The 24,811-nt window shown below is 42.3% G+C and overlaps 1 protein-coding gene across 6 annotated transcripts in view; it reads left to right on the top strand.

The window, feature by feature from the left end:
• The window catches only part of PTBP3 (polypyrimidine tract binding protein 3), a 122,032-nt gene that overhangs the window by 68,192 nt on the left and 29,029 nt on the right, over window positions 1–24,811 (top strand). For all 6 annotated transcript variants that reach the window (XM_073345644.1, XM_073345646.1, XM_073345648.1 and 3 more), the window contains 5 exons: window positions 837–1,006; window positions 2,408–2,554; window positions 11,538–11,702; window positions 15,041–15,151; window positions 24,187–24,361. In XM_073345644.1, the coding sequence (XP_073201745.1) occupies window positions 837–1,006; window positions 2,408–2,554; window positions 11,538–11,702; window positions 15,041–15,151; window positions 24,187–24,361 (768 nt within the window). The remainder of the gene's footprint in view (window positions 1–836; window positions 1,007–2,407; window positions 2,555–11,537; window positions 11,703–15,040; window positions 15,152–24,186; window positions 24,362–24,811) is intronic.

Below are 24,811 nucleotides of genomic sequence, written 5' to 3'. Positions count from 1 at the left end.
TACAGTTGCCCTCAACTATGAGTGACAATATGGGAAAAAAGTTTTGTAGTTACAGCTTCTTCCTTCAGATTACAATGTGGTAGAGTCTGGTTCCTTATTATGCAACAGGATATAATTAAAAGCACAAAAAATATACTTTGCCTGCTATTCATAAGACATCCGGAGGTTTCTGATAAGAACTTTCTAACCTATGTGTCACTTAGATGGAAACTGTTAACTTAAAAATTACTCTTCTGAAATTTTATCTAGTTGTAACACAAGATTCGAGAATAAAATGTTTCTCATTTATAGGTGCATTTGACCACACTTTCTATATAGTCAGTTTCCTGTTTTTTTAACTCATGAATATGAGGGAGAATATTTTAAAAGTTTGTTTATATTCGTACCCACAGTTTAACTAGTTGCTTTAGTCACACTGGACCCTCCCTACCATAATGATTTTACAATCAAGGAATATGAGCAACAGAAAAAGGGTGATGGAGAAGAATAGAACAGAGAGTACATTTTTATTTTATCACCTATCTCCAACTGCCTTTCAATGTATGATTAGTTGGTTAACTTCTTGTACATGACATGGTACACATGGACCTTGAAGAGGGACTTGGAGGAGAGGGTCACGGCCTGGTGGCTCTAAAACAACACAGGTTTGCAGAGGAAATCGTGAGCAGATGTATTTTTTTAAACTACTTTTGATGGTCTTAATTGAGTAGATTGTCTCTCTTTTACTATTGATAACTACAGATGGTGATCACCTTTAATACTAGTAAAGGAAATAATCTGACTACTTTTTCAGAATTATACATTTTGTAGTAATTGTTCTTTCTCTGATATTCTAGCTAATGGGAATGACAATAAGAAATTTAAAGGAGACAGATCTCCCTGCTCCCCTTCTCGTGTCCTTCATCTTCGTAAAATTCCAAATGATGTCACTGAAGCAGAGGTCATTTCATTAGGTCTCCCTTTTGGCAAAGTAACCAATCTCTTGATGTTGAAAGGAAAAAGTCAGGTATGTAGTTATTTGCATAAGTAAAATACAAGAGAACACTACTTATATACAAGTTAACCTCTTTGATATTGCATTTGCCTGAAATTTTGTAGGGCCAATTATTGTTTTATAGATTATTCAGGACTTTAGCACATCAGTTTTAAAACATTTTTAAATGATGTGATGATATTGATCATAAAATCTGTGTAAATGCCCAACGTAATAAAATGCCATTCTTTATATTATTGGAAGAGATGAAATGAATAGTCCTGTTACTTAATGTTCAGCCTGCTGAGTAATGCTTTTTATTGTCTGTCTTGTACAAAATACTTGTACAGAGGTAAAGAACTACATAGATGCTGACAGCTGTTCTCAAACTTCCTGCTGAGGATAGAGAACTATGGTTACCTACATTTTATTTTTTATTTAAAGAAAAACGTAACTGTTTTTTGCTTAACTAAGTAAACATAAGCTTTACCCTGAATAAACAGTGAAATCTTTATTTTTTAAATAAACCCTAGTGTTTTAGGCATTTCTTTTGGTGATGTCATTTGACACTAACTAGCTTCCAGTTTGTGCACCATCATACTGCTTAACTGAGTACATATATTCTCATGTTTGGATGATTGGGTAGTTGGGGACAGCACAGTTCCAGGAAGGTATGAAACTCATTACCAGGGTGCTGTAGTCACTAAAGTTCAATATAACTATCCCTGCCACATGTTTGTGCTTGCAAGACAGTGGGAATATAAGTGTCCCCAACCATCAGTATATTACTCTTCTGGTTGATGTGATGCATTCATTTTATGTCACAACCACCATGATGTGGAGTAAAGTAAGATTGTTTTTTCAACATGCTTGATTTTGCAAAGTTTGATATTATATACCAAATAACAAATTCTTGCAAAATAGTGATACAAAAATTTACTTGTCGTTGTGCCTTTTGGCATTCTGCAGGCCCTAATGAAGTTCTGTGGTAGGTATGGTGACATCAGCATGGTAAACATTGAGCATTATGTAAAAAAACAACAACCCGTTAATGTGAAATGAGTAGCAATTCTGAATTTGGGACCTAAAAAGCGATAGAGGAAACTTTACGTCTTCCATTGGGTGTTGAGAGCATTCCATACATCATATGTTTAGTGCCTCTATGGAAACCTGATCTGGTTGTGGGCTCTTTTACCATAATAGAAATTTAAAAAGGATTTGCAGGTTAACTCTAAAGTAATTGCAAGTCTCAAAAGTATTTTGAAAAATATAAATCATAAATAGTATTTTGTCTCTAAATACTGAGCAAATCACATGTGTACTTTTAGTTCACATGAGTTTTTCAGATGAGGTGGATTTGGTGGATAAATGATTCTTCAGTATGTTATGCAAACAAAAAAAATTGAAAATTGCAATATTTCTGTTGATTTTTAGGCTTTCTTGGAAATGGCTTCCGAAGAAGCTGCCGTTACTATGGTGAACTACTACACTCCTGTTACGCCTCACCTCCGCAGTCAGCCTGTTTATATTCAGTATTCCAATCACAGAGAACTAAAGACTGACAATCTGCCAAATCAGGCTGTAAGTATAATACATGTAAAAAATGAATACAGTTGTACATTAGTGAACATTAAATTAATGAACTGCTATCTGTTGATGTAAAATGAGTAGTCAGCTTTGACAGAATATTGCTCCATTCAATCATAAATTAGATTGTAAGCTCTCTTAGGCAGGGACTTGTCATCTTTCATGTCTGTAAATTGCTGTTGCACATTAAAAGCTCTTTATATAAAAAAGGCAATTACAGGTCAGAGAGCTTAACTTCAGGACCAAGCAAAATGGGTGAAACTGTAGTAAAGAACAAGAAGTATGTGGACAAGCTACTCCTGGGGGGGATTCTGTGCCAAACAGTTAAAAATTCTGCGCCAAAATTTTAAAAATTCTGCAAATATTGTGTCTCAAAATAATGCATTATAATCACACCAGTTTAAATTGTTTTGGTAAGTTATTTTAAACTGCAATACAAAAGAAAGTTACAATAACTATTCAGCATTTCCTAAACACATGAAAGTTAAGTTACAAATACTTGGTAACTAAAACCCTCCATTCCAGTTATAATTCTATATTTTCATTTAAATTACATTACAGAACACCAAACAGCACCAAATTTTTTTAAAAAAATTGGAATTTCACACATAAAAGTCATAGAGTTTTGCTAATCATTGTCCTAGACCAGGCTGGGTACTTTGATAAGTGCTTGGTTCTGATTGTCCTGACATTTTATTGACTGCTTGATAATTCTTTGTTTTATTCGCCAACAAAGCCTTTTTTTTTCTTTTTTTTTTAATGGATAAGTAAAAATCTAACCCCATTGTGCAACTTTGGCACAGGGATAAAGTGAGAAAGCACATAGATGTTCCTAATAAATTCCATTACTGTCATTTATAAAGCTTTACATCACTCCGGCAATTTAGGGGCCTTAAAACTTTACAGCTTTTATGTTCTTGGGGGAATTGACTGAGAATGGGAGTAGTTAACTAGCAATAGGATCATTAACAATGTTACTGTGCAGACAAGCTGCTACATTTCTGTCTCCAGAGAGTGAGATCAATTAACCAGCAACATTTACTTTAGCTTTTGTAAAAAAACAAAACAAACAAACAAAAAAACAAAAAAACCCATTATTTTAGTTAACTTAAAAACAATTTTCAGTAACATGATACTAATTTAATTAACTGTTTTTTCAATTATCAGGAAGTTACAAACATCTTACTAGGCAGGCAGGCTGGTACATTTTTGCCTCAGGGACAGAGCCTTCCTCCTGCAAAAAGACCTACCCTCCTCCACATCCCTCAAGCTGTGAAGCGAGAGGGACGGATTCTCTCTCGCTTGTTGGCCGTCCCCACACCCTGACGTCTCCCCCGCAGGCACTCAGGCCCAGTCCCCATTCCCCCCCCCACACACACACCCATTGATTTGCATCTTTGAGGCTGCTCCAGACGCAGATTTCTTTTGTTTTTTTTTCTGTGGGGGGGGCACAGAAATATGCAGGCCATATGAATTCTGCTTCCCTGCAGGGGTGCAGAATTCTTTCAGGAGTAACAAGAGTAATCTAATGGGGCGGAGGGTGAGAAAACCTGGATTTGTGCTGGAAGTGGCCCAACTTGATGATCACTTTAGATAAGCTATTACCAGCAGGACAGTGGGGTGGGAGGAGGTATTGTTTCATGGTCTCTGTGTGTATATAATGTCTTCTGCAGTTTCCACGGTATGCATCCGATGAAGTGAGCTGTAGCTCACGAAAGCTCATGCTCAAATAAATTGGTTAGTCTCTAAGGTGCCACAAGTACTCCTTTTCTTTTTGCTAATGGGTATAGTAAACTTGGACTTTCAGAAATCCTTTGACAGGGTCCCTCACCAAAGGCTTTTAAGCAAACTAAGCAATCATGGGATAAGAGAGAAGGTCCTCTCCTGGATCAGTAACTGTGTAAAAGATAGGAAACAAAACATAGGAATAAATGGTCAGTGTTCACAATCAAGAGAGTTAAGTAGCAGGGTCCCCCAAGGATCTGTACTGAGACCAGTGCTGTTCATCATATTCATAAATTATTTGGAAAAAGAGATGTTCAGTGAGGTGGCAAATTTGCAGATGATACAAAATTACTCAAACATCAAGTTCAGAGCTGACTTTGAAAAGTTACAAAGGGATCTAATTAAACTGGATGACTGGCAACAAAATGGCAGATGAAATTCAGTGTTAAGTGCAAAGAAGTGTACATTGGAAAAAGTGATCCCAACTATACATACAAAATTATGGGGTCTGAATGAGCTGCTTGGAGTCTTTGTGGATAGTTCCCTGAAAACATCCACTCAGTCGGCAGCAGTAGTCAAAAAAAGATGATAAAGTTAGGAACCATTAGGAAAGAGATAATAAAATAGAAAATATAATGCTACTATATAAATCCGCGATGTCTCCACACCTTGAAGACGGTATGGAGTTCTGGTCACCCCATCTCAAAAAAGGTTTATTAGAATTATGAAAGGTACAGAGAAGGCCAACAAAAATTATTAGGGTATAGAACAGCTTCCATATGAGGAAAGATTAAAAAGACTGGGTTTATTCAGCTTAGGAAAGAGACGACTAAGGAAGATATGATAGAGGTTTATAAAATCATGGATGGGATAGAGAAAGTGAATAGGGAAATTTTATTTATGCCCTTCATGTAACACAAGAACTAGGGGTCACTTGATGAAATTAATAGGCAGCAGGTTTAAAACAAACAAAAGGAAGTACTTCACACAACACACAGTCAACCTGTGGAATTCGTTGTCATGGGATGTTGTGAAGGCCAAAAGTAGAACTGGGTTCAAAAAAGAATTAGATAAGTTCCTGGAAGATAGGTTCATCAATGGCTGGATCACTTGAAATTTCCCTGTTCAGTTAATTCTCTCTTAAGCATCTGACACTGGCCACTGTTAGAAGGTAGGTTAATGGTTTACTATGGGGCTGACAAATTCTGCAGTGGCTTCTCATTCTGAGTTGGATAGTGTCAGGGGCTGCTGTAACAGCAGTTTACCCTGCTTATATAGAGGAGCCAGCAGAAAAGGCAATGGCTAGCTCTATCAGCTAATTGTGTGCTAGTTTTTCCCAGTGTGAGAAAAGGAGGAGTAAACTGTACGTGGGAACCCTTGAAATATTTCAGGCAGGCTGCTTCTGTTCTCTTCTTTTACAGCTGCTCAGTGAACAATTCTTTAACTCTAGTATTTTTTCAAAGGATCTCATGAAGCTCCCCAGTCTAGAGATAGGAATAGAGTCTCTTGCCAAGACATTCATTCACCTTGAACTTATCTTTTTACATAAAGACCAGATAAACTCTGGCTGCTCTTTGAAAGAATGTAGTATGGCCTTTCAGATACCTGTCTCCTCTTTCTACTTTCCTGGATAGGCTATCATAGTGAGTCAGTTTAGAATGAAGGGGTCAAATCAATCCCATGTAAATGCTCCCATGCAGCTTTCTGTATTTGATATGTTAATCTGTGCCATGAACTTCACCACCAAACTAGTGTCTGTAGATCAGGTAGCAACTCTGTTTAAAAACCTGGAAAGATGACTAGATAAAAACTCCCCTCTAATTTTCTCATGTTCATTTTGGAAGAACCTGTGATACAGCAGCTTTTGGGGGGGAAAGGAGGACAAAATATTTCTCCAGGAGAGAGGTTTCTAGAGACTTCATTAAATGTTTGGCAGTGTGACTGGAGAATAGATTTCTGCTATGGAACATGGTAAGGGATAGGCCAGTTAGGAGACTCATCTTCTCTCTGAGCCTCCCTCTGACTACCAGCTTAATCACCTCCGTGATGGACTTTCAGATCAGTATTAGGGATTAATATCTTTATTTCTGGGACCTTTGTACTCATATGGTGGCAGAGAAGCGTTCTGGAGACTTTCAGGGACTGATGCTCTCGCACACATTAAACCTCACAAAGGGAGAAGGTTCCACCTTTGCCTGTGTCCTCCAGCTCCCTTAATCGCCGAGGCATGCCTTGAGATCATTCGCCTGTCTAGTATATTGGGGTTGTCTAGCAATTTACAGCATGAAATACAATTCTGCAAGAGGGGCATTGCTGGCACATATCACATTGGCAATGCCCCTCTGCCATGTACATTGGCCAGACCAGACAGTATCTATGCAAAAGAATAAATGGACACAAATCAGACATCAAGAATTGTAACATTCAAAAACCAGTAGGAGAACACTTCAATCTCCCTGGACACTCAATAACAGACATAAAAGTGGCGATTCTTCAACAAAAAAAACTTCAAAAACAGACTCCAATGAGAAACTGCAGAACTGGAATTAATTTGCAAACTGGACACCATCAAATTAGGCCTGAATAAAGACTGGGAGTGGACAGGTCACTAAAAAAAGTAATTTTCCCTTCTGCTGATACTCTCACCTTCTTGTCAACTGTTGGAAATTGGCATCCACCTTGATTGCATTGGCCTCATTAGCACTACAAAAGTAATTTTCCTCCTCCTCCCTTCTTGTGAACTGTTGAGAATAGGCCACTTCCACCTTAATTGAGTTAGCCTCATTAGCACTGACCCCTACTTGGTAAGGCAACTCCCATCTTTTCACGTGCTGTAATATTTATACTGTTTTCTGTATTTTCCACTTCACGCATCTGATGAAGTGGGTTTTAGCCCACGAAAGCTTATGCCCAAATAAATTTGCTAGTCTCTAAGATGCCACAAGGACTCCTCATTGTTTTTGCTGATGCAGACTAACACGGCTACCACTCTGAAACCTGTCACTTACAGTTCAGTATCAGAATTAAAAATTTTAATTTACAACAGTGGTTCTCTCATTGTCATACCGGGGATTGCTTCTTTGGCACAGTCTTTTATGGACCATGTTTTGTTGTAGAGTCTCTCTGTCCCAATTCCACCCTTTTTCTGTGGCAAATATATAATGCCTGGTCAGATGACAGTAATATTTACAACAGAATTAGGAGATGAGATGAAAATGAACTCCAGTGTGGTGGGTAAGACACTTAGTTTATTCTCTTCTTCTCACCTTTTGTCAATACCATCTCATTTTGCATTTGTATTGTTTTTTTCCCTGTTCAGGGATGTAGGTCTAGGCATTTTAGTTCAGATTCTCTCTTTCCACTGCCTGTAACTGTCATATAGCCTTGGTAAAGCTCCCTCTGCTGGAGAGTCACCAGGCTGCTATGTTTGTGACCACCACACTGGGGCACTTTAAACTGTGCGCTCTTAAGCTTCCTTTGGTCTGAGTCAGTTGCAGTACTCTCTCTTTCCTTGGTCTCTGGCGTGCTTTCTAGGCACAGGCTTTCTTGTTATCCTTCACAGAAATGGGACCTGACAGACAGCTGCTCTCTAGGCCTACCAGGATTAGTGGAGACCCCCCAGTACTTTAAGCCCACCCTTTCCCAACATTCAGACCTTTTTGAGGGCTCTGGGTTTGCAGTTCACTTCTTCAGGGACATGCAGACCAATTACACTTTACTTTAGTTACTTTCTCAGCTGGTCCTGCAGTTCAAAAGACCCTTTTCTATGAAAGCATGCCCCTCTCTCTCTTCTGCCCAAGCTTGTGTGTGGGAGCAGTAAAAGTGGCTGTTAAATTTTGAGTTCTCCCTGAGCCCCTCAAGATCTGTGGCTTTTAAGACTCAATATTAACACCTCGCTTCTTTGTTCCCCTATTTGGGGATTTTCCACTTTCCAGGCCAAGCTTTAATGGTGAAGTGTAATCACATCAACTACAGCAAATGTAATTTATTGACACTCTCTCCACTTGGAACATCAAGAACCGACCGCTGGAAGGCGATCGTCACTAAGGTTCAGCTCCTAACAAGGACCTTGTTACACGCCTTGCTGGATGCGGTTGATATTGCAGTCTGCTCTGTTTCTGCAGTGATTGTCGTGCATCAAGGGTCGTGGCTACAAAGGTGAAGGTTCTCTCTCCTCTTCCCCTCTCCCCCCCCCCCCCCCCCCGTGGCGGGGGGGTGTTCAAACCACTGTAGAGGACCTTCCTTTTGACATACGTAAGCTCTTCAATGAGTCTAGTGATTAGTCCTTGCCACACCCTCAAGGGTTCAAGGTCCAAACTGCTCACTTGGGATCTGCACACGTGTGCAAAAGAGTTTAGTGGGTCACAGATGGCTCAGAGATCCTGCCCAGTCTAATTCTGTACCTTCCATTGGTCTACTGAGCCACCCAAGAAGAGATCTAGGTATCAGAAAAGTAATCCATCTTCTGTATTGATTGCTACTACCCAGCCTTCCTTTGCTGATCATCAATTTTGATGTTTTCGGTCGAGGATCTGGAACAGCCCCAACTTCAGATTCTTTCAGATCTCAAGCTACTTTCATGGCACTGTTTAAAAGCATGTACCAGTTGCAGAAATTTGCAGAGCTGCCATTTAGGCTTTCATTCATACTGTTTCCAAACATTATACTTCAGTGTATGCCTCTAGAGAAGATGTGCTTCACAGCACTGGAATTCTGACATCAGTCTTAGAATCTTCTCCAAAGCTTCTGCTGTCTTCAGGAAATACTGCTTGGGAGTCACCTGAAGTGGCACACCCAAAGGGATGTTGTGTGAAAAAGGAGAGGTTGCCTATCTTGTACAGTAACGGGAGTTCTTTGAAATGTTTGACCCTATGGGTGTTGCTCCACTATCTAACCTCCATCCCCACTGCTTCAGAGTCTTGTCTTGTGAGAGTTTGTGGAGGAGAAGGAACTGAGGGGTAGTTCATCCACATGGCTGTATATCTTCTCGGTATGGGGTATGAGGATGCCTAGAACACAGGCACAGGCCAATCAGGCACTGCTGCCAAAATTCTGCAATCAAAGGTGTATGGACTACATGTGCACCTGAAGTGAAGTGCTCACGGGGACAAACATCTTGAACTCCAATTACTGTATGACGTAGGTAACCTCTCCTTTCCCATATCACTATTAAATCCACAGACTGCTTTCATATCCCATCTCAGTACTGACAGTACCCATGGCAAGAAGACCCCAGTGTCCTGCTACAACACAACATACCCAGTTCTGTGTTGAAATGCACCTGTAGGTACAGATGCACCTCTTTCCTTTGACAACACACATGGGGGGACTCAGACCCAGATTTCTTCATAGCACAGTCACAGCTCTGTAATGTGCTTTAGACAAATTCCCATATCTCTTCATATCACAATCACAGCTCTTCCAAGCTGTTCCAGCTTATTCCTCCACCATTTAATATGCTCACCTAACACAGAGAATGCAGCTGGAGTACATGCAGATAATTCCCAGTAGCTGTTCCCAGCTTTTAAGATTATTAAAATTGTATGGACATTTACCTTAATTCTGTATTTCCTGGTTTTCAGAAGTGTGAATTTTGCCAAACTTGCTGTTCTGGAAGGGCCCACACTATCACTGGGCATCTTTAACCCTGCATTAATGAACCTTTTTGCCATTTAATTTTCCTGAACTCAAGTTTCTTATCTCTTGCCTTTGAATTTCAATGTAGAGGATCTGGTAGAGGGGTTTGGAGTAACTGGTTCCGCTTATGCCTGCATTCACAGTTCATAGTATCAGTGTCCCAGGATGAGTCTTTTGAGGGAATTGGGGCTCAGCTTCACCCTGTGCTTTCCAGGTGAGAGGAATAAGTGCTAGAAGTCACATGGTAGAAAGCTGAGAGGAGGCCTGGTGGGATATAAAGCGCAAAATGAGATTAGGAAGCAGTGGGGCTCTCCTTAGCTTCCAGGCAGACAGCCTGAGTATGCAACCCTGCAGGGAGCAGGCTGAGAAGGCTGGAAGTCAGTATGGTGGAGGAAGGCTCCAGCAAAAGGGAGTAAAAAAGCAGGTGACCTGGGGAGCCAAGAGGGAGTAGATACACTCCTGTAGGAGACCCCAGGTCAGGAGAAAGGGCATGATTTATAGTTTGAAGTTTTTGAAAAATATAACTCGATTCCTGAAGAATAGGGATTGAAATCCTGACTCTGTTGGAAATGGTTTTGATGCACTGGCTGGTGAGTTGGTCCACTGGCTTGCAGTCGTCTTAAAGTTGCTCCGGAGAGTGAGTTGCAACATACCTCAGGAATGTGAAAGGGTACAGAATAGCAGGCTGAGGCCAGGTATATCCAAAGTACACGTGATTGTGGATAAATAGAACTCATGTTCCTAATCAAACCTACAGCAATCTGGCTAACAGTTCTGTCTTCAGAAGACTGACTTCCTCTCCATATGTGTGAAGTTAATAAAGGGAAAAGCAAACACCACATCAAGTAAACATTTTAATTAACAATCAAAATGCATAATCTTATACAGTTTTAGATGTGTGTTTGTGTGATGCATGATTTTTGCAGAATACACCATTAAAGTAAAATGGACCAGCGGAGTCCCACTGCTCAACAGTAGACCAGTTCTATCCTTTATTGGGTCTACATGGTAGTGGTAACACAGTAGTATCATAATAAGCTTTTATATAATGCTTCTCATCCATAGATCTCAAATAGCTTTACAAAGAAAGGTAGGTATCCTTATTACCATTTTACAGATAATGGAACTAAGGCAGAGGGGTGAAATGAGTTGGTGATACAGCAGGTTGGTGGTAGTGCAGTGAGTCCCAGTCCAGTGCACTATTTGCTTGTTGGAACAGGACCGACGCAGCTTGGCTCCTGTTGTGTGTTGAAAGTCTCATCCTAGGTCTTTGGGGCTTTCAGCTCATTTAAAAATAGAGTTGTAAAAATGAGGCTTTATTAGTCCAACGCATCATCATAAATAAAGTGAGGAACACGATGAATATTGAAGGTAGTCTGCCATTTTTTTTGTTGCTGTATATTGTGTGTGCAAGTACTGTACGGAATACTTCCTCCAAATAACTTGACTGTACTCCTTACCTAAAGTTATCCATTGGAGTCTTGTGTGAATATTTTCTAAATATAAGTACAATATAAGTCTGTATAACTTAAACTGATAAACAACATTTTTACATATTTTATTTGCATGATAATTGTTTATGTAAGTTAACTCTTGTCTTCCTCCTCTTTCTCAGAGAACCCAAGCTGCATTGCAAGCAGTGAATGCTGTGCAGTCTGGAGCCCTAGCTCTTACAGGCGCTCCTGCTACTGAGGGTGGACTCCTTCCAGGTCAAAGTTCTGTTCTCCGAATTATTGTTGAAAACCTTTTCTACCCTGTCACTTTGGAAGTGCTGTATCAGGTAATGAGGTGTGGGGAGAGGAAGCAAATGGTTATTAAATACTATCTATAATGCTAGTGTAAATCCAGTACCTCTTTGTCTAGAAATTGTACTTCGGATGTTCAACGTGTGTGAGGATTGCCACTTCAAGATGAACTGTAGTCAATTATTATAGTGCCATGTTTGAGTGGATTTAATTCAAAATGACAAATGTATTCTTTGTTCTTACTAGTGACACTCGCTCTTCCATGCCTTCTTTTGATCCTCCTGCTTCTTTGAGTAAGGACTTTTAAACAGCATGTTGAGGAAGAAACATCAAAACTGTCATGCTTTATTGTTAACTTTTATGCCAGTTTTTTCGGTAGCTCATTCCTGGGCATATAGTTGCTCCTAAGAATTTGTTATGTAAATATTCTGTTTCATTATCATTTTTTGGACGGTCAGACTGACATAATTTTATTTTAGTTGTAATATTTACCTATAAATAACCTAATTTATATGGATTTGAAGGAAGTGTGTGTTCTAGAGACTGTATACTTAGCTCCTGGGCAAGGGGAAGTGCTTTATCACCAGCAACCCCCTGATTAATTTTAAGATGCATGATGAAAAGACTGTAATAGAGATTGCTGTTCTGTCCTTTACTAGAAAGATGATCGCTGTAGTGTAGGAACCATAAGCTTGGGATGCCTAAAACTAGGCAAGTAGTTAGGGTTATCAGTCATAGATAAGGCTACGTGTTAGTCACAAGTATTTTTAGTAAAAGTCACGGACAGGTCATGGGCCCTAAACAAAAATTCACAGCCCGTGACCTGTCCATGACTTGTGCTAAAAATACCCACCCTGACTAAAACTTGGGCCGGGGGCTGTGGGTGCTTGGGGGGGTGTGTGTGTCCAGGGGCAGTGTGTGTGCTGGAGGAGGTGGCCTGTGACCCCTGCTGGTACTGGAGGAGTGGCGGGGGGAGGGTTTGGCAGGGGTGGCAGGGGCTTCCTACCCGGTTCTGTGTCATTGCAGCTTCTAGGCAGCCAGGGCAGGGGCTGCACTTCTCCTGCCACAAGCACCAGCTGCTGCAGCTCCCATTGGCAGGGAACTGCATCCAATGGGAGCTGCGGGGCCAGGGCCTACAGGCAGCGCAGACACCTTCTGCTGCTTAGGAGCTGCTGGGGTGCCATGCCGGTGGGAGCTGGGGAGTCCCCCCTCGCCCCCCCAAGTTAAGCACCCCCAGCACTCCACAGCCCCCTTTCCCTTGGCCTGAGCCCCTCCCACACACCCAAACTGCTGCTGCTGTCTCAGGAGCTAACTGGCTCGGGCAGTCAGGGGCTTGGACTAGATGACCTCCTGAGGTCTCTTCCAACCCTGATATTCCATGAAGGCCCTGCATAACTCTGCTCACACTTGGATCTAGTGTTTTGTTGCATTCCTCCTTGCTGTTCATGTTCTTCCAACAACATTCCCTTTCCTTCTTCCACTCCCCTTTCTGCTGTCTCGCATTCAGTGTTGTATGCATGGATATTCTCCAATTCCAGTGTGCTCCTTACATTCTTCTTCTTCAGATCCTTTTTTATTATTTTTTTATGTTACTGTAGCACCGAGAAGCACCAGTCAGCAACCAGGACCCATTATACTAAGCTCTGTACAAACACAGAACAAAAAGATGGTCCCTGTCCCAAGGAGCTTACGACATAAGTATAAGACAAGAGACAACAAATTAAAGAGTGAAGTGGGGGGGGGGGGGGAGCTTGTGTCCAATTTCTCCTTTTACTGAGTCTTATAGTGGATCTTCTGTCTTTCTATGTCTTCTATGTAAGCTATCAGAGGCAGAGATATCGTCTTGAACACAGTGATTACTCTTGACAAATAAAAAATTATATAGCATTTTGAGCTTCATATCTCATGGACAATGATTTTTGTGGTTTCAAAAATAAAACGTGGATACATGAGCTGTTTAGAAGAGATCTTCCGTTACTGAACCTGTAGGATTCATCCAGCTTTGTACCTAGTACTTCGAGCTGTCATAGAATCATAGGAATTTAGGGTTGGAAGAGACCTTGGGAAGTCATCTAGTCCAACCCCGTGCTCAAAGCAGGACCAACCGCAATTAAATCATCCAAGCCAGGGCTTTGTCAAGCCAGGCCTTAGAGGTTTTTAAGGATGGAGATTCTACCACCTCCCTAGGTAACCCATTCCAGTACGTTATCACCCTCCTAGTGAAAGTGTTTCCTAATATCCAACTGAGACCTCCCCCACTGCAAATTGAGACCATTGCTCCTCGTTCTGTCATCTGCCACCACTGAGAAAAGCCTAGCTCCATCCTCTTGGGAACCCCCCTTCAGGAGTTGAAGGCTGTTATCAAATCCCCCCTCATTCTTCTCTTCTGCAGACTAAACAAGCCCAGTTCCCTCAGCCTCTCCTCATAAGTCTTGTGCCCCAGCCCCCTGATTATTTTTGTTGCCCTCCACTGGACTCTCTCCAATTTGTCCACATCCTTTCTGTAGTGGGGGACCCAAAACTGGACGCAATACTCCAAATGTGGCCTCACTAGTGCCAAATAGAGGGGAATAATAGCTTCCCTCAATCTGCTGGCAGTGCTCCTACTAATGCTGTCCAATATGTCGTTAGCCTTCTTGTCAACAAGGGCACACTGCTGACTTATATCCAGCTTCTTATCCACTGTAATCCCCAGGTCCTTTTCTGCAGAACTGCTGCTTAGCCAGTCGGTTCCCAGCCTGTAGCAGTACATGGGATTCTTCCTTCCTAAGTGCAGAACTCTGCACTTGTCCTTGTTGAACCTCATCAAACTTCTTTTGGCCCAATCCTCCAATTTGTCTAGGTCACTCTGGACCCTATCCCTACCCTCCAGCGTATCTGCCTCTCCCCCCAACTTAGTGTGATATGCGAACTTGGTGAGGGTGCAGTCCATTCCATCATCCTCAAAGACAGCTTGTGAATCCCTGCTCTCAACTGCTTTGTGAAACCCCACTTCTCAAACCAATACTCCAATGTATTCCAGCATCTCTGGAGGTCTAGAACAAAGGCTCTCTCTCTTTATGCAAGTTCTGAGCAAGTTCTGTGGCATGTAACTTGAGAGACAGTGACTCTTGCTCTTGGAGAGAATTAACTTTTTATTTTTTTTATTTTTTTTTGCCGGACGTGGAGGAAGTTAGTGGCCAGTAGAAAATATTATGAACTTGCCTCCAAAACATGGATTCTGATAGAACTGAGAATTATTTTGTTCATTTCGAATATAAAATTATTCCTGAAAAACAGTATCTCAAGAGCTAAAATTGTGTACTGTAGCTTTAAAAGTATACAGATACAGTTTTAAAAGTCCAAATTATTTATTTCTTGATTTATTTTTTAGATTTTCTCCAAGTTTGGAACTGTCTTGAAGATTATCACCTTCACAAAGAACAATCAGTTTCAGGCCTTGCTTCAGTATGCTGATCCAATGAATGCACATTATGCCAAAATGGTAAGCATAAAGATATACATCTGACCTATTTAGTCAACATAAAATAAATTACAGAAACATTCTTTACATGTACATGGTTTTGCTATGAGCTGCACTAGTGTTAGGGTTTCTTGACACTCTAGTAATATTTAAATTCTCTTGCTGCTCAAGGTAGCTTTGGGGTTTTGTAATTACGTTATAGAGAATGATTTGCTGAACTTTAGTACTTTTACTACTAATTACACATTAGTGGTCTTGAATAATTCCACCTGTGTACCTGGTCACAAGTTAAGGCTAGTACACTGCTAGTATTCCTTCTACTTACAGGAAAGAGATGCTGGTGGTGGGGGAATTTAAACTTTTCACTTGCTATCTCAGGTTCAAAAAGGAAGACAAATATCTGCGTACTGTAGGTATATATTTTTTTCCCAAAAACCTTTAAAACCCATTGTCCTTGTAATTACAAATCAGTACTGCTCTTCTGCAAAAATAAATAATTTCAGTGAAATTTTGTGTTCCTTATAAATGTTGGCTCAAAGACCTGTAAATCTGGCTCCTAATTCCTTTTAGTAGAATATAATACAGGCAAAAATGACCAGCTAATAAACTGCATGTGGTTCAAGCACAGGTTTTTTGGGGGGGCCTGTGACGATGCTTTAATAATAATTAATTAATAATCTGGCATCCTAGGTGAAGAACTTGTGGATTGCCTTCCCCATATTTCATCAGTTTGACAGGCACCTGCAACCTAACAATGAGTGCCAAAGACCTGCATTGATTTTTTTGATATAAAAAGAAATAATTTACAATTACTTGAATATTTTAAATTTTTTTATAACCAATCCCCAGTCCATATACTGCCAACTGATTCCAAAATCTGTCAATTTCTCACCCCCCACCCCACCCCCGACTTCGAGAGCACCAAGCCCTCCTTAAAAGGGTGGTGGTCAACCTGAACTTGGAGGTCGAGGAGCTAGCTGAGGAACCTGATAACCTCTTCGGTGCCATTCCCTCCTCTGCCCCAGCGTGGGTTGCATTGCTTGTTCACCAGGGGTCCTGAAGATCACCAAGTCGATGTGGCAGACCTCCTCTTCCATTCCGCCCACATCCAAGAAGTCGGAAAAGAAATAATATGCCCCCACCAAGGTGTTTTAATACCTTTACACGTACCCTTATGCAGGGTCCTTGGTCGTATCTGCTGTCAACGAAAGGGCCAGGCAGGGCCAGGCAAGTGGCACCCCCAAAAAATAATGATTCCAAGAGACTAGACTTGTTTGGCAGAAAGATTTATTCCACAGCGAGCCTCCAGTTTAGGGTCTCTAACCATCAGGCCCTACTTGGCAGGTACAATTTCAACATGTGGAAATCCGTCGGCAAGTTGAAAGAGAGCCTCCCACAGGATCAGGCGCAGGAGTTCGCCACTCTCATAGATGAGGGCGTGGCAGTAGCCAGGGGTGTCCTCCAGATGGCCTGGGACACCACAGACTCGGTGTCCAGGGTGTTTACCTCTGCAATAGCCATGAGGCATAGCTCCTTATTACAGACCTCTGGGCTGTCCCAGGAGATTCAATCTACCCTCCAGGACCTCCAGTTTGAGGGAACTAACTAATGCTAGGATCCATGGCCTTAAAGACTCCTGTGCCACCCTCTGCTCCTTAGGCCTTCATACTTCTCAGCAGGCCAGGAAACAGTTGCACCTCCACCATCATCGAGGTTTTGGGGAACCCCTCATTCTGGCTCCTACAAAAAGACGGGTTTTAAGCAACTCCACCAGTCATTGTCTCATCCACCTGCTCAGCCCGGTCCTTTCAGTGATCAGTGCAGCCAGAAACAATCATTTTGAGGGTGTGCTCAAGGACGATGCCCCAGTCACTGCACTGGATCCACTCCCCATCTTCCTCAACCACCTCCACCCTTTCCAGCCAGCCTGGTCCCATATCACTTCGGACTGCTGGTGCTCAACACAGTCTCATTGGGCTATACCCTGCAGTTTGTAGCCGACTAACCCTTCCATCTCCCTTCCCCGTCCCTCTTCAGGGACGCTTCTTGTGAACAACTCCTCACTCAGGAAGTCGAAAACCTCATGAGCTTAGGGGCAGTGGAAGAGGTTCCACAAAACATGGAAGGAAAAGGGTTTTACCCCTGTTACTTCCTCATTCTGAAGGCAAAAGGGGGCTTCAGACTTATCCTACACCTGTGCCGCCCCAACAAGTCTCTCAAAAAGTTGAAATTTCACATGGTCTCCCTGGCCTCCATTATTCCCTCCCTGGATCCAGGAGACTGATATGCCGCTCCCGATCTAAAGGACACATACTTCTATATTTCCACATTCCCAGGACACTGGCGTTTCCTCCTTTTCATGTTGGGCCAGTGCCATTTCCAGTTTATGGCAATGCCCTTTGGTCTCCTGTCGGCCCCGAGAGCGTTCACAAAGCGTATAGCACCAGTGGCTGCTTACCTGAGATGTCGGGGAGTCCAGATCTACCCGTACCTCGACAACTGGTGGATAAGGGGCTGGTCCTCAGATCAGGTGCGGAGGCATCTTGATCTGGTCTGTTCCACCTGCCACAACCTGGGCCTAATAACAAATGACAAAAAGTCAACCTTCACCCCACTACAATGTATAGAATTCATTGGGGCAGTACTCGACTCCACTCAAGCCAGAGCCTTCCTCCGCAAGACTCTGTTCCAAAACCATGGTGGACCTCATCTCATCTCTGCGTGCCCAGCCACTCATCACCGCCACTCATCACCACCACCCACACGTTCCTGAGACTGTTGAGTCACATGGCAGCATGCACTTACGTAGTTAGGCACGCGCAACTCCACATGGCTGGCATTGGTCTGTCCTCAACCAGCACAGTATGGACTGGGTGATCAGGGTTCCGGACAGCGTACTGTCGTTCCTTAGCTGGTGGCAAGATCCCGCATTGGTGCGGGAGGGAGTCCCTTTCGCAACCCCAGTTTTGTTAGTGATTCTGGTTTCCGATGCTTCAGACCTGGGTTGGGGAGGCCACCTGAGCAATCTCTGTACTCAAGGCTGTTGGTCCAGTCACAATCAGTCACTGCACATCAATGTCAGGGAGCTTAGGGCGGTTCACCTAGCCTGCCAAGCCTTTTGGCCTCGCATACAAGGCAAGATGGTTCAGGTCCTCACGGACAACATGGTCACAGTCTTCTGTATCAACAAGCAGGGGGGAGCCAGGTTGTCTGCCCTATGGTAGGAATAGCTCCAGCTCTGGGATTTCTGCCTGCAGAACGATATCCACCTTGTGGCCATCCCAGGGGCCAGGAACACTTGGGCAAATCACCTTAGGAGGACATTCTTGTCTTGCCACGAGTGGTCTCTTTACCCGGAGGTGGTCAGTTCTGTGTTCCGCAGGTGGGGAACTCCCCAGGGGGACCTGTTTGCATCCAGACAGAACAGTAAATGCCACAATTTCTGCTCGTTCCAAGGCAGGGACAAGGGATCCCTGTTGGCCACCTTCCTGCTCCCGTGATCGGGGGCTCTGATGTATGCCTTCCCTCCAGTGCCGTTGCAGCCCAAGGTCCTCATGGAAGATCAAGCAGGACAGGGTGAAGGTCATCCTCATAGTGCTGGCTTGCCCACGCCAACACTGGTTCAGCACGCTGCTGGATGTCTTGGTGGCAACCCTGTTCCGGATGCCACTCAGGGCGGACCTTTTGTCCCAGAACCACATCAGTCTCCTGCACCCGAACCTGGTGGCACTTCATCTGATGGCTTGGCTGCTGCGTGGCTAAATGCGCAGGAACAGCACTGCTCATCTGAGATCCAGCGAGTCCTGTTGGGCAATAGAAAGCCCTCCACCAGGGCCACCTACTTGGCCAAATGGAAGTGATTCACCTGCTGGATGGCGTATAAGGGGGCTTGTCCTGAGCAAGCTCCGTTGTAGATCATTCTAGACTACCTCCTGCACCTCAAGCTTCAGGGCTTTTCGCTCTCCTCCATCAAGGTCCATGTAGCCGCCGTCTCTGCCTTCCACCCACCGATTGAAGGCAGGTCAGTTTTCTCTCAAGACATCAGTCAGATTCCTCCAATGCCAAAGCCACATAAGTTGGAGGAGGAGTGCAGGCTACATACCCTGGACTTCAGGAGGGCTCTGGCCTTCTACATTGAAAGGAGCAATCCTTTTCACAAGACAACACAATTATTCGTTGCTGTGGCTGACAGGCTGAAAGGTCATCCTGTTTCTGTACAGAGGATTTCCTGCTGGATCACGGCCTGCATTCGCTTTTGCTATGATCAATCAAAGGTGCTGCCCCCGCTGATCATCACCACCCACTTGACCAGGGCGCAGGCCTCTTCGGCAGACTTTTTGGCCCAAGTGCCTATCTAGTACATCTGTAGGCGGCCACCTGGTTGTCAGTCCATACCCTCACATCCCACCATGTGGTTATGCAGTAGGCCTGGGATTATGCGGGCTTCTGTAGAGCAGTACTGTAAGCCTCCAAGCTGTGAACTGCGAGCCCACCTCCATAGCTACTGCTTGTGATTCACCTAAACTGGAATCCACACGAGCAATGGTTACCTACCTTTCATAACTGTCTTCAAGATGTGTTGCTCATGTCCATTCCATTACCTGCCCTCCTGTCCCTCTGTTGGAGTTACTGGCAAGAAGGAACTGAGAGGGCGTAGGGTTGCCGGCACCTGATATATCACCACATGAGAGTGCCACTCCAGAGGGGGTCACAGCCAGCCCTATAGATACCGCTAAGCCAAAAGTCTCCGACAACCGTACACATGTGCATGCAGACACCTAGAATGTAATGGACATGAGCAACACATCTCAAAGAACAACAGTTACGAAAGGTAGGTAGCCGTTTTTTCCTGAAGCAAATACAGAAATTTAAATAATTTTAGATATATTTTCTAAGTTTTTTTGCCTTCTTTCAGAATGGGCTTGATAAAGTCCTGAGGGTCTGCAACCTCGTAGTCATAGTGATAAGGATTTAAAGAATAGAACATTTTTAGATGTGAGTTCTTTTCCATCTCTATAGGCCGCCTTCTCCATTTCTCTGCCAACACACAGCTATGTGGACTCCTCTCTGAATGTGGTGGGATCTTTGTTCAGAGGTGCTGACAAGTTTTTATGCACTCCTTTAATTATGTGAGATCTTAGGTTAAATGCACTTTCTGGTATCTCTTAACACCTAAGAAAAACCTTAGTCCTTACCCTTAAAATTGTCTTTGGGGCTATCTAAGCAAGGAAAGACAGAGAACTTCATGCTCTTTAAAGCAGGGATCCCTACCTGTGTGTTACTTAGGAGAAAATTCTCATTCTTTTTCCTGGTTTCAGAGTAACAGCCGTGTTAGTCTGTGTTCGCAAAAAGAAAAGGAGGACTTGTGGCACCTTAGAGACTAACCAGTTTATTTGAGCATAAGCTTTCGTGAGCTGCAGCTCACTTCGTCGGATGCATACTGTGGAAAATACAGATGATGTTGGTTTTTATACACACAAATCGTGAAAAAAATGGGTGTTTATCACCACAAAAGGTTTTCTCTCCCCCCATCCCACTCTCCTGCTGGTCAGAGTAACAGCCGTGGGGGGGGGGAGAGAACCTTTTGTAGTGATAAACACCCATTTTTTCATGATTTGTGTGTATAAATATCAACATCTTCTGTATTTTTCACAGTATGCATCTGATGAAGTGAGCTGTAGCTCACGAAAGCTTATGCTCAAATAAACTGGTTAGTCTCTAAGGTGCCACAAGTACTCCTTTTCTTTTTCCTCTTACGTTCTACTTACTCAGGAAGTATTTTACCTTGTTCTGTTTCCATAAGACTCACTCTTTGGGACATTTGTAGAATAGTAACTTTTCTGTTTGGTTTTTCCAGAGTCTGTCATAGATGGCTCACCTGGTTTTGTGGGAGTGGAACTAGGGCTATGTTTTCCTGGACTATTTTCTATGCAGCTCTTAGAATAAATAGAACTGTTGGTGCTTAGGAACTGTAGCTGAGCTGTGTCAGCCAGTCTATCTCCATTACACCCAGCATGCAGCAGCACATCTCCGCAGCAGCACAGTTTACTGCAAGCACATCAAACCTACCCTCTGGTCCCTGTGGTGGCTTCATATAGAATACCATGTCAAATTCAAGGCCTTGTTCCTTACCTTTAGGACACTTAATGGTCTGGACCCATGATACCTAAAAGAGTACCTAAAGCTCTGAGATCAGGACTTCAGTCAATAACTCTGCTCCTCAGGCACAGTGGAGCTGTCTGCCTCCAACACAGATGAGCTTTACACTTGTGGTAGAGCTTTGTCCATGCTGGCTCAAGACCAGAACAAACTTCCACAGGAATTAAGAACCACCAGAGAACTTTCGTTCCAAGTGCAAGGCACAGATCTTCAACCTTACCCTTTGCTAATATAAACATACAGCTCAGCATACTTATATTTAAAGTTTTCAAAGTTCCATCCAGTTTACCCCAGGTAGGGGGAGAAAGGGAGCAAGAACTACATGAGAGATGCAAGTTATGTTGCTTAAATGCACTTCTAGAACGTGCCCTTGTGCTATGGTGATGAGGGCTGAATAAGACCTTGACTAGAATAAGGAAGTGACATCTTGAGTTTTGCTTTATTTCCTGTCTCCTCCTGATGTCAAAAGGAGCTACCTATGTTATCTGGGCTAATATTAGAGACATGAAGAAATTCAAATTAACAGAAATTCTCTCTCTCTCAGCTCGGTTTCTCTCTGATCCTGCAGTGAATTTATATTTCTGTGCTGCTGACACTAGTCTAAGAAACTGTCAAACCAGAATTATGACTTTACTGCAAAATCAAATAGCTGGATAATATGGATTGCACAGAGACAGGAGGCACAAATTTGAAATATTTTAATTAACTAATGTAGTAAATTCAGAATCATGAAGACAGTCTCATATGTTTTTCTAAAGTGACCATTACTGTGGTATATTGGAACTACAAAATTAACAGGAAGTTCTCTTCAAAATAGGAGTAAGATCCACTCTTTCGCTTTTTTTGGAGTCTTTCTATTTTGTGTTGATATGTGATTTTCCTGGACAAGGTGAGGTTTGCAGAATGCCCTAAAGCTGGAAAGACTCATCTTGGATCTCCTTCTGGTTTGCAGTTCCATAGATTAGGAACTGTCTGCTGAGAAGCCCCTACCTTTTCAATAAAATGGCTGAGAAACCTACCTTGAATTTATTACTCACTAGTGGTGAACTTAATTTATTAAAATTGCATAGTAGCCTATACCCTACAAAGTTTGTTTAGTTTAACTGTTCTTAGATAAAAATCTTCATGATATAGTTACTCTTTTAAAAAGCTTTTAAAAATATTTTACTTGTTTTGACTTTGGGCTAACAATATTGCATAACATGTATCGCTTATCTGTAAATAACAATTTTGAAGTTTTTGGATAGTTTATCTTTTACTTTCAACAATTGTCTCTTTTTTTCTTTTGTCAGCCTGACTCATTTACGCTAAGCCCATGTGTACATACAAAAGTTGTACAGCTTTAATATATCAGTATACTACAAGTCATACTAGTTAGGCGTTACAACTCTCCTTGTGCAGTACTGGAGAAGGAATAAGCTGTACTGGTGTATAAGCAATGCATTGTACTTGTATGACTTTAAATAAAAAGAAATTCACACCCATAACCAGATGTTATACCATTACAAAATTTTTGTGGCCCAGGCCTTATTATGTATCAGGTAACGGATTCTTGAAAATGGACCTCAGGCATGCCGCTTCCGCTAATCTTTCTTTGGTTTCTTAGAATGTGAGCATTGATATAGGTGAGAGATGACTCTTGCTACAAAATTTTTGTTATTGTAGCTTTCCTTATGCAGAGCATATTACTTTTGTGGTTGTTCATGTTAATTTTTTCAGGTAATTGCATAGCTGAAAGAGAAAAAAGTCCGAAATCAATAACTAAATGTGTAGACTTATTTTCAGGCAAACTTACAAACAAACTGAATCATGTTCTTATGTTTATTTTGAGACCAGAGTTCAGGCATTGCACGTGCATTTTATTTTTCGGTAATGTGATAAAGCTTCACATTCTGTACTAAGTCTGATATTTATTTACGTTAAGGCCACTTTGCACTGCTCTGCCAGCATAAAGGGACCTTACACTCACTGTAAGACCTCTGTACATTGCTTTGGCAGTGCCAAATGGCCACGCTTTAAATGAGAATCCTACCCAAGGGATTAATGATCACCTGATCATTCCATGTTTTAGCCTGGTAGCCATTTTGTGGTGGCCTTTCTGCCGTCTTCATATAACTTGTAAACTATTGAGTAAAAGAAGTTTTCAATACCAAGAGAATGTTTTATTTGGAGTTAAGGTGGCTGACTGGTAAAGACGTTTAATTCAATTTTTCTAGGGATTTGCGGATCATTATTTTTATTTCAATATAACAGAATCTGAAATCATAACTGGTAATCTGTGGAAAATATGTAGCCTCTGATTTTTTTTTCCTTTGTTTTTTATGATGAGGTCCTAGGAGAGTACTCAAGTGTGCTTGTGCAGAAAAGATTTTGATGCTTCAAAAGAGCATAATCAAGACACATTCAGTTAATTTATCCTTTCCTAGTGGTGTGAGGGTAGCTCTATAAAGAGTAACTCTAATTTACTGCTCTTGAGCCAACATCCACAAATTCCAGTGATCTGTTGTTCCAAAACCCCCCCAAACGAATATCACTGCCACTATTTTATAGTGAATGTTTAAATGTGGAAGATGTCTAAGGCTTAAAAGCATGAATCTGTAGCATCATATAAGGAGACCAGGCTCTGTAGCTGGGGGCCATACAAGGCCCCGTTAGCTGTGGATTGGCAGAGAGAGAGAGAGATACCTAACAGATACTGACCCAGTAGGTTACACTAATATTCTAGAAAGTAAGGATCTGTGGCTGAAAGTGGTGCAATGGCTAGTCTGGAATGGTCCAACAACTTCTTAAAGGTTGCTGTTAGTGTGGATTTGAATTGGAGTAAATATAGGTAGATAGATATGTGAATGGTAAACATGTTTTGCCTTTTTAAACTTTACAACCACTTTTTTCTCTAGGCTCTGGATGGCCAGAATATCTACAATGCATGCTGCACTCTGCGTATTGATTTCTCCAAGTTAACAAGCCTTAATGTAAAATACAACAATGACAAAAGCAGAGACTTCACTCGCCTTGACCTTCCTTCTGGCGATGGCCAGCCCTCCCTTGACCCCAACATGGCTGCCACTTTTGGTAAGGAAACCCCCCCTTCTAAGTAAATATAATGGAGGAAGTCCCTCTCTGCTTTTTATGTTGTATTGCCCTTTAGGAATTTCCACTCTCATTTTCCAAGGTTCCTAAAGGAGAGTGACACTAGTGAATCTAAAGTACACAATGCCAATAAAGTGTTAAAGAAAAAAATCTACTCCTGGAAAATAAGTGAATATCTTTAACTGAATTTACCCAACCATTCTTCAGACTTTTAATGCCAAAAGCATTCTGTGAACATTATTTACTCACCACCAGGCAAAATTTCCTTAGTAGTATTCTGAACTATTCTCCCCCCTCCACCCACGTCTGGACCCTCCACTGTGCTTCCCACACCCAGACCCCCCTGCCAAACTCTGTCCCCCCCGACATCCATACCCCCCCTGCTGAGCCCCAACTACCATCACCTGGACCCTCCTGCAGAGTCCCATTACC

The sequence above is a fragment of the Lepidochelys kempii genome, chromosome 5 (genome assembly GCF_965140265.1).
Source record: "Lepidochelys kempii isolate rLepKem1 chromosome 5, rLepKem1.hap2, whole genome shotgun sequence".
Classification (NCBI taxonomy): Eukaryota; Metazoa; Chordata; order Testudines; family Cheloniidae; genus Lepidochelys; species Lepidochelys kempii.
This window is presented reverse-complemented; position numbering and strand designations above follow the sequence as displayed.